Source organism: Catharus ustulatus, chromosome 4 (assembly GCF_009819885.2).
Source record: "Catharus ustulatus isolate bCatUst1 chromosome 4, bCatUst1.pri.v2, whole genome shotgun sequence".
In the NCBI taxonomy this organism is placed as follows: Eukaryota; Metazoa; Chordata; class Aves; order Passeriformes; family Turdidae; genus Catharus; species Catharus ustulatus.
In genome coordinates, this window is record NC_046224.1 from 75,623,601 (window position 1) to 75,636,228 (window position 12,628).

At 42.1% G+C, this 12,628-nt stretch overlaps 1 protein-coding gene across 1 annotated transcript in view; it reads right to left on the reverse strand.

Moving 5' to 3' along the window:
* CALD1 (caldesmon 1) overlaps window positions 1-12,628 on the reverse strand; it is an 81,984-nt gene that overhangs the window by 16,888 nt on the left and 52,468 nt on the right. The window contains 4 exon segments of the mRNA XM_033057465.2: window positions 2,367-2,509; window positions 6,959-7,033; window positions 7,650-8,637; window positions 9,569-9,715. Coding sequence (XP_032913356.1) covers window positions 2,367-2,509; window positions 6,959-7,033; window positions 7,650-8,637; window positions 9,569-9,715 — 1,353 coding nt within the window.

The window sequence follows — 12,628 nt, forward strand, 5'->3', positions numbered from 1 at the left end:
AATGCTGCACAGGACAAAAGGAATCCCTGGCTATCCTTAAAGCTTTCCTGCTTCATTTCAAGGCTGTAGCCCCTTCAGCAAACAAACCCAGGAACCTCAATATTTTTTTTCGTTTGTCTCTTTTGTTGCCAACTCAACAGGACCTGCAAGCTTTGGGCCCAAAGAAGATGGAAGAGATCACTTCAAACTATGAAATGATCCCCCAGCAAGGCCAAAATATTTGGTCTCCAGAATTAAGAGAATGAAGAATGTTTTCCAAGATTTCCTAAGAAAGAGCCACTCTGCTGTCCATCAGCACAGAAGAAATGTTAGCCCTCAGTACCCTCAATGAATTAGCAGCTACTCAGCTTTCAGCTGATTGAGCCAGTGGCAGAATCTAGTCTGAACATTCTTGTTTGTAGACCTTGGCTGATTGTTTTGGCCTCCTTACAAAGAAAGATATTTAAAGTTTTAAACTTACTTTAGTCTCATGCTGCTCACAGGTCTTCCCTGATTGGTTCTGCATAATCCAAAATAGCAAACAATACACTGGCAGTTATTATCCTTATTTTCCTCCACTTCCAATTCCTCTGTTTTCAACAGATACTGGGAAATCTCTGTTCTCTGCTGTCAACATTGGGAAATTAGTATTGAGGTGCTGGGTGGAGGAAGAGTTTTGTAAGCACCTCTTTGGTGTTAAGAAATGAAGCTGGTTGCCAGCTTTCAGACAAGGAGGAAAAGGAAAGAAGTTTGTGGGAGCCAAAAATATCAGCACAATGTGAAAAAACATATTACATCATATTTAGGACTTCTGCAGTCCTGTATGAGAATAGAGAGGAAGGCAGGTGGGAGGGGAGGTGGGAAGGGGAAGCCATAAAATGGGATTTTATTCTGTATTTCTCTTACTGTTTGACGTAGACAAAAAGAGAGATAACATTTTTCTTTAGCCTCCATTACCCCATTTTTTTCTCAGTTGTCACCACTGAAAGTTAGCCAAGTTATATTCTTTCTAAATACCATTTGATGTGTGCATTAAAAAAAAAAAAAAAAGGAACAAAGCCCAACTCTGCAAGGGCACTTCATCAGAAAATAGGCCAAGAGCCCTAATTCATACCTAACAACCAAAAAAACACTGGCACCTCTGCTGATGGTGCCAATCCACATCATCTACTCAGCACATAAAAGCTTGTTGAACAGGCTTCTTCACAATTTCATGAAACAGTAGGAGAAGAACAGAAATAGAATAAAAAGAAAGGAGTGGAAACTCAAATCTACATTTTGTCACTAATGCCTGTCTCCCATAGGAAGTAAAGCAAATGAAAACACAACAAAAATATTTTTAGAAAGTCATTCTCATGTCATTCCTGATGTGACCCAAGTTTTGAGCAAAGCCAACTTCCTGCTGTTCCAACTCTATTGCTGCCTGTTGGCCTTAGGTCAGGGCGTCTCCAGGGTTTCTGGAACTGCATTTTATTTTGAGAAAGTTTGTTTTTCCCGGAAGAATAATGAGGGGAATGCTGAGATACAATAGCAAATCCCATCTGCCATGCCCAGATTTCTCAAAGTGCCTGGAGAGCTTAACCTTTCCTTTGCCTGTGTCAATGTAAAAGGGGAAGAGAGATGCAGAAGGAGAAAAATGTAGATTTCTAACCTACTCATTCTTAGTTTTCTGCTAAAGGGAAGAACTTAATTTCTATTTCATGTATCCCATGCTTTTAGCAGGCAGGATCCTTTTAAATGAAATTTTCACTAGAAAATTGTTCCTTTTCGAATTTCCCAATATAACCACAAGCCAAATATTCCTTATACAGAAAAATAAAAATCAAACTGTGACACAGTTCATAAAAAGGAAAGGAGGGAAAAAGAAAAAAAAATATTTTGGCTAGGAGAGGTTTTTATCTAACTGGAAAAACATTTTTCTACAGAAGCCATTAATTTCAATGTTTGCCTTGAAATAAAGAGGGAAGCTCTTTGTAGAGTTACCAACTGGATTGTGCTTTATTCTGCTTATTAAAGATAGGCGAGTAATTGGAAATAGGTTACTAGAGTAAAAATTGAGATTTGACTAAAAAAGGTAGAGAACACAAAATCTAGGGTTTCATCATTATTGGCCCCTGTGTTGATATTAGAAATAAGTAAGGATGCAAAGCAAATCCAAGCCTGGTATCTCCACTGAGGGGTCAAGGCCATTTCCATCTGCTTTTCTGGAGTTGATGTGTTACTGAAGCAGGGTGGGGACAGCTTGGGAACCACAGAAGTACAACTCAATGAACACTTGAGCTCTCGGTGCCAGCCCACTTCCTCCACTCAGCTGCCACAAGAGAGACCCAGAGGTGTCCCCTGATCTGCTGCAGCACAAACAAGTCCAGTTCTTACTGAAAACTTACCCAAAAGCATTCTCAGTGGGTTTAAGTTTGGAGGCAGGGAGTTCACGTTCTCCATTCTGTGCCTTCTGCTCAGGAATGCCCTTCTTACGATCCCAGACACTTTTCATTTCCTCTTTGGGTGCTTTACTTTTGTCATCTTTTACCTGTTCAGAAGATAGTACAAATCACAGAGCAAAACACAAGACACAAAAAAAAAAAAACAAAAAAAAAAAAAAAAAAAATAAAAAAAAGTCAGAATGAAGCATTCTACATAATAGTTGAGAAATACAAATTTCTTGACAAGACTGGGAATTGTCTTCAAACTGTTTTCGTACTTTAGGGCAGAAGTAGTCTGCAAGTCTGCAAACTCTAAACTGTGATCAACTATCATTTTGCTGTGCTGACCTGAATTCCAGGTCAAAGCATCTTGAAAATAACATCACCTTCTAGAAAATACTTTCTTCTTCACAGAAGATAATTCATATTGTCTTCTGCGAAAGTTTGCTGTGGCCATGGGACTATGCCATCACACTGCTTCACTCTGCAACTCTCCCCTCCCACTGCAGCATCATTCACCTGTTGCTTCTTAAGGTCATGGGTTGCAAATTCTCTGGGATTTGCCAATACATTTTTGGTACCCGGTTTAGGCCATTGGTGCAATAAAAATAACACATAACCTCCAACAAGTTCAGTGTCATAGCAGAGGGATACTTCATTATTGCAGGAATAATGGCCCAAACACAAAATCACCTTTATATCAGAGCAAAACTTACTCTGACAAAAAGCAGAGTCCTGCCTGGGGCTGGTCATGGATAATATTATCAGACATGAATATTTAAACCTATGAAGAAGGACATGCTCTGGAAAACACAAGTAAAAACTCCCTTTATGGTTCTTAATTGTAATCAAGAATATTTTGTGCATAAATTTCACTCTCCAGTATTTCTTCAGAGTTATGAGCTTGAAGTATTTATCAATACCACAGATAGCCTGACCCCAGCATGCTGAGTCACGGCTAGATGCTGGTAAAAGGAGAAAGTGAACTGATTTAAGTTATGTATCCTCAGGTAGAAATATTCTCTGTTAGCTAAGACTACCAGCCAAAACAAACTTTCAACAGCAGCAGATGAAATGGTTACCTCCAAAGTATTTATTGGCTTTCCCCAGCCCTGTGCTGAAGGAAGGCTCTAGCTGGCAAGCAAGAAATACCTTCTGTGTAGAATTCAAATGGAGACCTTTAGAAAATAAATACTTTGGAAGCCTGTTACAATCCCATCTGCTAACTAGAAAGATAAAGAATTTCTGTAACAGCCCTGCCTGCAACACAGCTGCTCTTAAAGGTGCCTTAAGATGCACCTTGAAATAACAAAGTAGTACATAGTACAAATCAGAAGAAATTTCTGTTCTTCCTCATCAAAAAAACTTTCTGGAGAAGCAAAAATCTTTACCTACATAGGATGAGTTCAGAGTCTTCAAAGCCAAGATCCCCCTGGATTAGGCTGGTGCAGGGTGAAGCCCCAGGGTCAGACTTTTCCTGAGGCCTGTTTGCTGCTCAGAGAAGCTGATGGGATGGACACCACCATGGTAGCACAGGTCATAAGTGACTACAGGATGCTTAAACCATTTGAGCAAATTTGCTGCTGGTGGGGGATGCTGGACACAACCAACAGGTTGCTCTGCTCTGAGAGCAGGCAGCAGTGGTGCTGACTTTTCCCATCCTCTGCTGCCAACAAGACCTGGCAGCAGCTCCCTGAGGGACAAGAGGGGAGTTCAGCCTCCCTGGCCCTGCATTCTTTGGCCGTGATGCTGCAGCTGCTGCAAGCCAGGCCATTATTTCCACTGGCCTCAAGGAATGGTTTGCTGTTTTCTAGGAGCTGGGCTGAGACAAGCAGGGCTATTCATTGGTCCTGATGGATGCCATCAGACAGCATCATCTTCTGGGTGATCATGTTCACAGCAGGCATCTCTGCTGCCTGTTAGCAGTCAGGGCGATGCTGAAGCAGGCTGCGATGATTGCTGCAAGATTTCTTGTGCCAGGATGTCTGTCCTGGGATTTTGAGAGCATAAGATTTCCTTTGCTGAGATTTTCATCAAGATCTTTCTAAGTCTTATTTAAAAAGCCATCACTTCCAGCTGTCTTATGTATTCAGGTCCACTGGGGAGGGCTGTATCTCTTACATCTTAATTGAAATCACTGAGAAAACTAATATTAAAACAATGTAGTTGAAAAAGTAATAGGTTAGGAAATAGCATTTCAGAAGCCAGTAGGATTTATGATAATGTCTCTGCATTTGAGAAAACCATTAACACAGCTTGGCCTCTTAATTCAAAAAGATGGTAAAACAAGATATTACAGAAGCATTTCACATCTTTTGGGCTCAGTCCTTGTCCTACTAATTTTAATTCCAAAGCAGAGATTGATTAGCAAAGAAGCATTCCAATGGCAGGCAACATAATTAATTCTTTCCCTTGTCTCTCTGCTTCCCTAAATTACAGACTAATTCAGCTTTGCTGAATTGATAAAAGACTCCACTTGGAGCAGACAGGTAATATTACCTGAACTGAAATAGTTCACAAATCCTGGTATCAAGACAGAACATGACCAAAGGCATGGTTAACAGACTTCCACCTCTATGTACTTCTATTTTTTATCTCTTTCTATACTGCCTCTTTTCTGTTAAGATTTTGATGCTATTATTTGAGAGCTGAGATTTCTGAAGCTTGAGTTTGAACACCTTCAGACTGAAGCAAATCTGTTGCTGAGATTGGGGCCCATCTGGCAGATTTGATTCCTTACTTGGGCTCAGTTATTTGGTGAGTTAAAAGCTGTGGGCATCTGGGTCTAGGGCTTCCCAGCAGAGCCTACTGCCATCCCCAAACACCATGAGAAAAGCAACTGCTGCAGCACATCTTGCCAAACTGGAAGCAGGAAATGCCAGGAGTCTCACATCATGAGAAAGCTTGTTCTTATGAACTTCTCAGGTCACTTTAAGAACCAAAAACTGTGCAGAAGTTCAGAAAGAGAGACAAATTTTTTCTGGCCAAATTAATCAAAACCTGAACCTTGAGGTCAAAAGCAAAACCTGATTATGTAGACACACTCTATTCTCTCAGGGTCTGTTCATGAAACACTGGCATCCTCTTAGCTGCATGCACAATCAGAAGGAGACCTCACTGAATTTGTATGTCCTGGAAAAGACGGGGGGAGAAGTGGAGATGGGAGCCTGATCTTGCCTGATCATCACTTGTTTCTCACAAGTAAAGAAACAACAATTGAGATTTTTCATTCTGAATGTTCAGGATGGGTATTCAGCATTGCGCTGGAAGTGGGATTCTATTAAGTTGTCTCAGCTTCAGCATCCAAAGATGGAAACACTAAAATCACAAGTAACTTTTATAAGTCTTGCCAATTTCCTGGAATAATCCAGCCCAGTGAGTAGGTTTTAAAAGCATGATGAGAGCTCTGGGGAGAGCTGGCCAAGCTCTACATAAGAACAAGCAGGACAACTGTGTCTCAAGTTCCCCACAAACCAAAGTCTGTGGTCAGTTACAGACTCCTCTTTACATTCACTTGTAATATTCAAAGATTGCATGCAAAAGTAATAGCGGAAACTGGTTTTGTCTTCTTAATATAATGCATCCCTTATTTTTTGTGCAGCTATTTCCTCACTGCATCTCTGAGGGTGAGCTAAGTATCTACAGCATGTTCCAAACCCATCTGCTAACTAAGGAGCCTGGAGTAGACCCTCTACAAGCCTCAGTGGTCCAAATCCACTGGACAGGCAGCAATTTAAACCACACAGACCTGCTGAACCCAAGTGGGTCCAAGCTTGCAAGGCTCTGACCCATCTCTGACCCTAATCAGAACCAGGGGCTGTTTTGTTTTGAACCAAAACCACTGCCCAGCACTGAACATAGCTCCCCATGTCCAGCTGTACCCTGAAGAGCAAATGATCCCCACATCTCATTTACTTACCATACAGTAAAACACCATGGCACCAGCTCCTGTGTTTACAGTGGAAATGCAATGCAGTAATTTGCAGATTTGGCAGATTTTTTCTTTAAAACAAAAGAAGAATCTTGGGTATGCAGAGTTTACATCATGGGGTATTGCAGCTTGCAGGGGAATTATTAAGTTAATAATTAAGACAGGTGGCCAAGGGGCCTAGATTATTGTTATCATGATTATTATTAATTATCATTATGTTGATGATGATGATTATTATTAGAGTAGGTTTTGTTCATAGGGAAAAAGTTCACAGTAAAGTGAGAGGAAACCAGGGAAGGATGATTAGTTGATACTGTCCTGAAAAATTCATCCCTAGAGGGAAAACCATACTTGTGTTGTTGACTGAGTTTCCTGAAATATTTGTTTCAAGACAAACAGGAATTGGTCCTAAAGCCCCAACAGAACAAACTACTTAAGAATTTACTTAATTTTAAGCACTTAAGGAGCTTCATCCCTATTTATTTCAGCAGGATTACCCATGTTCTTGAAGTAGAGCACAAACTTAAGTACTTTGTTGAAGAAGCAGCTTTCACTTATAGGTGCCTTATTTGTTTTCACATCTCAAGTTTCCCTATCACATCTAAATCAGTGGTTTATGAGTTACCTGATCTTTTATGGAGGTAGCTGGGAGCGTCTCTTCTGGCAGCTTTTCCTTTTTAGCTTCCACTTTTTCTTCCTCCTTTGTTTTCGGGTTTTCAATAATTGATTTATTTTTTTAGCACAAAAAAACCCATGGCACCTGTTTGCACTCTTTGTTTCTCCACGCTGTGCTCACGCGGCAATTCCAGTGTGCAGCCACAACTCCATCAGGTGCTGCTGTGCCTCCTCCACCCTCTCCAAATCCTCCCATTTCCCCCCACTTGGGCCTTTCTCCCTCCAGTGCCATCATGCTCACGTGTCCCTTCCTTGTGGTTTCCTTTAGCACACAGCATTCCCCACAGAGTTTGACAAGTGCTCATAATATTTTCTGCCAAGATGTGTCTGCCTGCACCTCGTGTGTTACTGCATTAGGCCAGGTTATAGCAGCTGAGGGGGAGAAAAGGCAGCAAAAGGACATGCAGAGGTCTGAACATGCAAGGTTTTCTCTGAAATATGGAGTGAGGTCAGGCCTGTTGTGCACTGAATTATTGGTAAGCAGGAGGGGATTTATTTTTAAAAAGAGAGAGCCACAGTACAGGTATTAGTAACTTCAGTACAGGACTAGATCTGTGAGGAAATTCCAATTCAATCTTTTCTTGCATTACATTTCACGCAAACCACAGGTGTCTTATTTTGGTGCAAAATGTTTACTGTACCTGTTTTTTTAAGAAAGCTGCTGGAGGCTTTTCATCTTCTACTTTCTTCTCTTTTACCTGTTTATCTTCTATTTTCTGTTCTTCCAACTTTTGTTTCTCCTTTAACTTCTCTGCTTCTAGTTTAGCCTTTTCCTCAGCAGCCCTCTTTTCCTCTTCTGCCTTTGCCCTCTCCTCAGCTGCCCTCTTTTCCTCCTCTGCTCTCTGTTTTTCCTCAGCTGCCTTCCTCTCCTCTTCTGCTTTAGCCCTCTCTCTTTCCTCAGCTGCCCTCTTCTCCTCTTCCGCCTTTGCCCTCTCCTCAGCTGCCCTCTTTTCTTCCTCTGCTTTTTGTTTTTCCTCAGCTGCCCTCTTTTCTTCCTCTGCTTTCTGTTTTTCCTCAGCTGCCCTCTTTTCTTCCTCTGCTTTTAACCTCTCCCTTTCTTCTGCTTCCTTCCTTTCTTCCTCAGCCTTTTCCTCCTCCCTAAGCTTCTCTTTATCTACAGCATCAGTTACACTTTGGGTCCCTTCTGGCACAGCATTTGCATCATTCTCTGCTTTGTGCTCCTCTGCATTCACAGTTACTGCCTCTTCTTTATCTGTGGCTTTTTCTGCTGTCACATCTACCTGATTTTCCTCTATGGGGAGCTCCTTTGGCTTCTCCTCCTGCACCTCCTCCTTGTCTTTTTCTTCTTTTTTTCCCTCTTCTTCCCCATCTTGCCTCCAGTTGTTCCTTTGGTACGATTTGGTGCCAGTTTCTGTCTCCTCAGTCTCATAGCGCCCTCGGCGTTTTTCAGCCTTGTCCTCTTTCCCCGTGGTCTCGTTCTCCTCCACATTGTTCACTTCTCTCCTGCTGGGCACTGACAAGCTCCCATCTGTGATCGTGGGGTCCAATTCCTTCTGGCGTTCCAGGGCTTCCTGCAGACGTTTCTGGCGTCTCTCCTCCCGCCTTGCCAGCCTCTCCAACAGTGCAGCCTCATCATCTGTAGAACGCTTGCTTTCCTCCCCTGCCACACTATGTAAAAGGGGACAGAATTGTATTAAAAATATATATATATTTCTAACAACATGTGCACTTCACTGTTTCTGGGAAAAAAGCTCATTTCAAGGTTGGAAAACATAACAGGTTACATACTTGAAAATTTAACTGTTGTTTTGCTATTATATCCATCCTCCTTGCCTTAAAGAAATTGTTTCTTGTGCTCAGTATCTACTAGTACTTGCCATCACAATTCTGGTTTCTTCTATCAGTCGTGTTATGGCTACTGGAAATCTGGGTATATTATTTGTGACTATGTGAAACTAAACAAGTGATAGATGGGCAGGAAGGGCACTCAGCTTGTGACAAGTGGGTGTATGGTATGAGTGAAACGGTGTAATGGGTTAGGGGCTACAGGGGCACTGCTGGTTTGATCGTTGGACTTGATCTTAAGGGTATCTTCCAACTTGATGATTCGATGGTTTCAGGTGTCACCTCCTTCCATAAGCTTTTCTGCTCTTTTTTCACCTGTGTGACACTGACATTGTCAGGTGAGTGCTGTGCTCTGGAGCTCACACCCAGCACCTTGCAGCCACAGTCTGAGGACTGGGTGCCACCCAGGGCTTTGGCCCCACGACGGCACGACCCCTGTGAGCAGAACAAGAGATGTGGTGTTCTGTGGGGCCAGACACATCCATGTCTGAGAGAATCTGAGAGCCCCAGATGAATTACTCCACAGACAGCCTTGAGGATAGCTGGATATGTTCCATGAGCCTCACGCCCAGTCAGTGATGCTCCCACCCGACCATGCAGACACAGCCAGCGTGATCCTCACCGTTCTTCACTTTAAGGATAGCCAAACTGAGCACTTCAAATTCAAACACCAAAGTATACCTTTTCCACATGCTTTTCTACTCTGAACAAAAATTACCCTTGGCTTTGTCAGCAAACAGCACCAGCCATGTACCTGTTTTGGGCATTAACTTCGGATTTCTCTGTTACTTCTCCTGAGAGATCTCCTTCTTCCTTTTGCCGCAGCCTCTCCTGCCGAGCCCGCCGGCGACGCTCCCGGGCAGCTTCCTCATCATCATCATCATTCCTCTGGTAGGACAGCCTGCAACAGAGAGAGGGAACACATTTGTCCTACTGGACACTGAAAAAAAAATCCCAAAAATCAGTTTTCTAGAGCGCAGTAGGCATGGCTGCAGTGGCTGCTCCACGTGCTGCTGTGAAAGTATGCTGTGAAATTGAGAGGCACAATTTCAAACCCTGGTTCGCTTTTGTTTTTCAGAAGTGAACTTGGGAAAATAGTCCCTGTGAAGGCAGCAGCCACACCACACTGTCAGCTGGCTCTCAGAAAACACCAAAACCCACAAAAGCCCAGCTCTGTAGCTGAGCAAACATCCTCCTAGCCTGCCCCATGATCCTGTCAGAGAATTCACAGCATCATTTGAGCAGACTGCTACTCAGGTCACTGAAACTGGACTCAGCAAAGCAGCTTGCCATTTGTCTCCTCTAAACATCACATGCTGAAAATGGCGACAGTATTCCACATTTTAAAGACTAGAAAGCAGGGAGACACAAGTATGACAACAGCTCTCAGTGGTTGGTTCTGAGTGCCAAACAACTGACACCCACTAAATTTTTGCGAGCCCAGAGCCCTGCCAGGCCAAATCACACAAGATCACTGCTGTGATGAAAGCCTGCAGCTGAGAACCCATTGTATTCATCTAACCCAACAGATGATTACATTTAGTTTCATCCTACTTGAAAAGGAAAGCAAGACCTTAAAATCCTAATAATCCTGTGTCCCATTCAAATCTTTGCTGAGATTATTAGTGTGTGAGATAAAGGGAGAGGCTGCATTCCTCTTAGCTTTTTGAGCAGGGGAAGTGAATTAGGAAGCTCACATGTGCCAGACCCAGTCAGGACTTTCATCTACTTTGCTCCTGGCAGTTTGATACATAATGGTTAAGAAGTCTCCCTTCTTTACATAGTCACACATTTAACTTAGCAGTGCAGCCATTTATATAGGAAAAAACCAAAGTTCTGCACTGACTAAAAACAATTACAGGTAATGTTTGTATTGCAAATATTTTAACATTAAAAGCAACTAAATTGTTTTGATTTAGCTATCAATCAGACTCTTTGGGGACAAAACTCTCCATCACTGTGTTCTGATACTACTTTTCTCCTTTGCTTAAGAAGGTGAAATATAGCTTCAGTAGGGATTCAGTTACCCTATTTTTGCTTTAAGAATTTAAGAAAGTGTAAAACATGGCTGAGCTACTTGCCAGATCTAGAACAGCATTTTCATCCTCAGTGCACTGAAGAATTTAATTTGCTACTTTCACACTCTGCTTCAAGAGCTTGCAACCTTTTTGTTTATAGAAATAACTCTTCTCAAAGAGAGGCATACCATGAGCAGCATGGCCATGAGGGTTTACAGTGGAGGATGACGAAAAAAAGCAAGGAGCTGAACTGAAAGCACTAAAGAAGATGCAGGGAAAGTAGGGAAAAACAATTCCTGCCATTTGTGAACTTCAAGGGGTATCAACATTTTGTTTAGGTCTAGAACAGAAAGGATATGAATACAATAATAAACCAATGGGGTCTTGAATTTCCACAAGAAAGAGACTCTGGAATAAAATTAGCAAACTGACCACGGACACCTCACTCATTAGTAAGATGATCTGGCTGCAAGAAGCCTGTGATCTTTTCAACTCAGAAGTCCACCTGTAAGGGCACAGGAGAGGACAGACTGCTCCTAGCCTGTGGCAGCTGGACAATGGCCACAACAGAGTCAAAACCCAGTGTCCATAGCTCAGGACTGGTATTTGCAGTGAGACCACACAAAGATGAAGTTTATTCCACTCTCTGTACTCACACAGAACACCCCCACACAGCAAGGACAACTGCTTTTAAAAGCCTCTTTAAAATGCCTTTTTTAAACCAGCAGTTGCTCAGAAAACTATAAAAGGAAATAAAAATAATACCCTGAGAAAAAAATTCCCACAAGATCTCATCCATTAAACAGATATGTACTTCCTGTCCTTGGACACTTATCACATAGATCATCTGTTAAGAAAGCTGAAAATGTCTCTTAATATGATTCTAAACACATCCATTGCCTTACTACATATCACAGCAGTTTCCTACAGTGAGCAAATACACCAGGTATGGGCTCCATCCATGAGAATCACCTTAAGTATTCATTTCTATTCACCAGCATTCATGCAATTTGCCCAGTAATCTGGAAACAGATTTTTAAAATTATTTTTATTATTTTTTAAGAGATATGTTTCTTTTTTTCCTTACTTATGTTAATACTGCTTTCAGTGTAAAGAGTGTAAAGAGCTCGTTCTCCCACTGTTACAGATCTGTGTAGCAACCCACCACGAGCAAAATCAATTTGGGAGCTCTTCAGAGCTTATCTTCCACTTTGCTACATCTTTTGACATTCTTCAGACTAAGAGCCAAAAAATAATAAAAAGCATGTCTCCAAGATTTCAGCTCTGTTTCTCAGGCAGAAGGGAATCTGATGATCCATCATGGCCTGTGTTGTTTCTCCACCCTTGGAGAGCAGCCTTGCTGCCCAGCACACACCCAGCAACTAAATTAAACTAAACTTAGATCCATTTGTCACTTTCCACATGGTTTTGCAGGCAAGTATCTCTCCCCAGTCAGCTGTTCCAGCTGTCTCAGGCAACACAAAGACAAGATCACAAAGAGGTATGCCAAGCCTGCTGATACAACAGCTCTTGTTGAATATTCAGAACACAGAATATTCTGGGTTGGAAGGGACCCACAAGGACCATCAAGTGCAACTCTCAAGGGCTGAAACCCCAGACCCGAATAACTCAACAGGAAATCTCATTATTATTTAAGTCTAAAATGTTGCCCTCAGATTGAATTGAGGGGACCTAAAGTGAAAAATAAATCTGCTGGATTGGGAATACAGGAGATGTGGCCATCTGCTTCAGACCTTCTTCAGAAAAACACTGGATTCTACACCAAACACTGAATT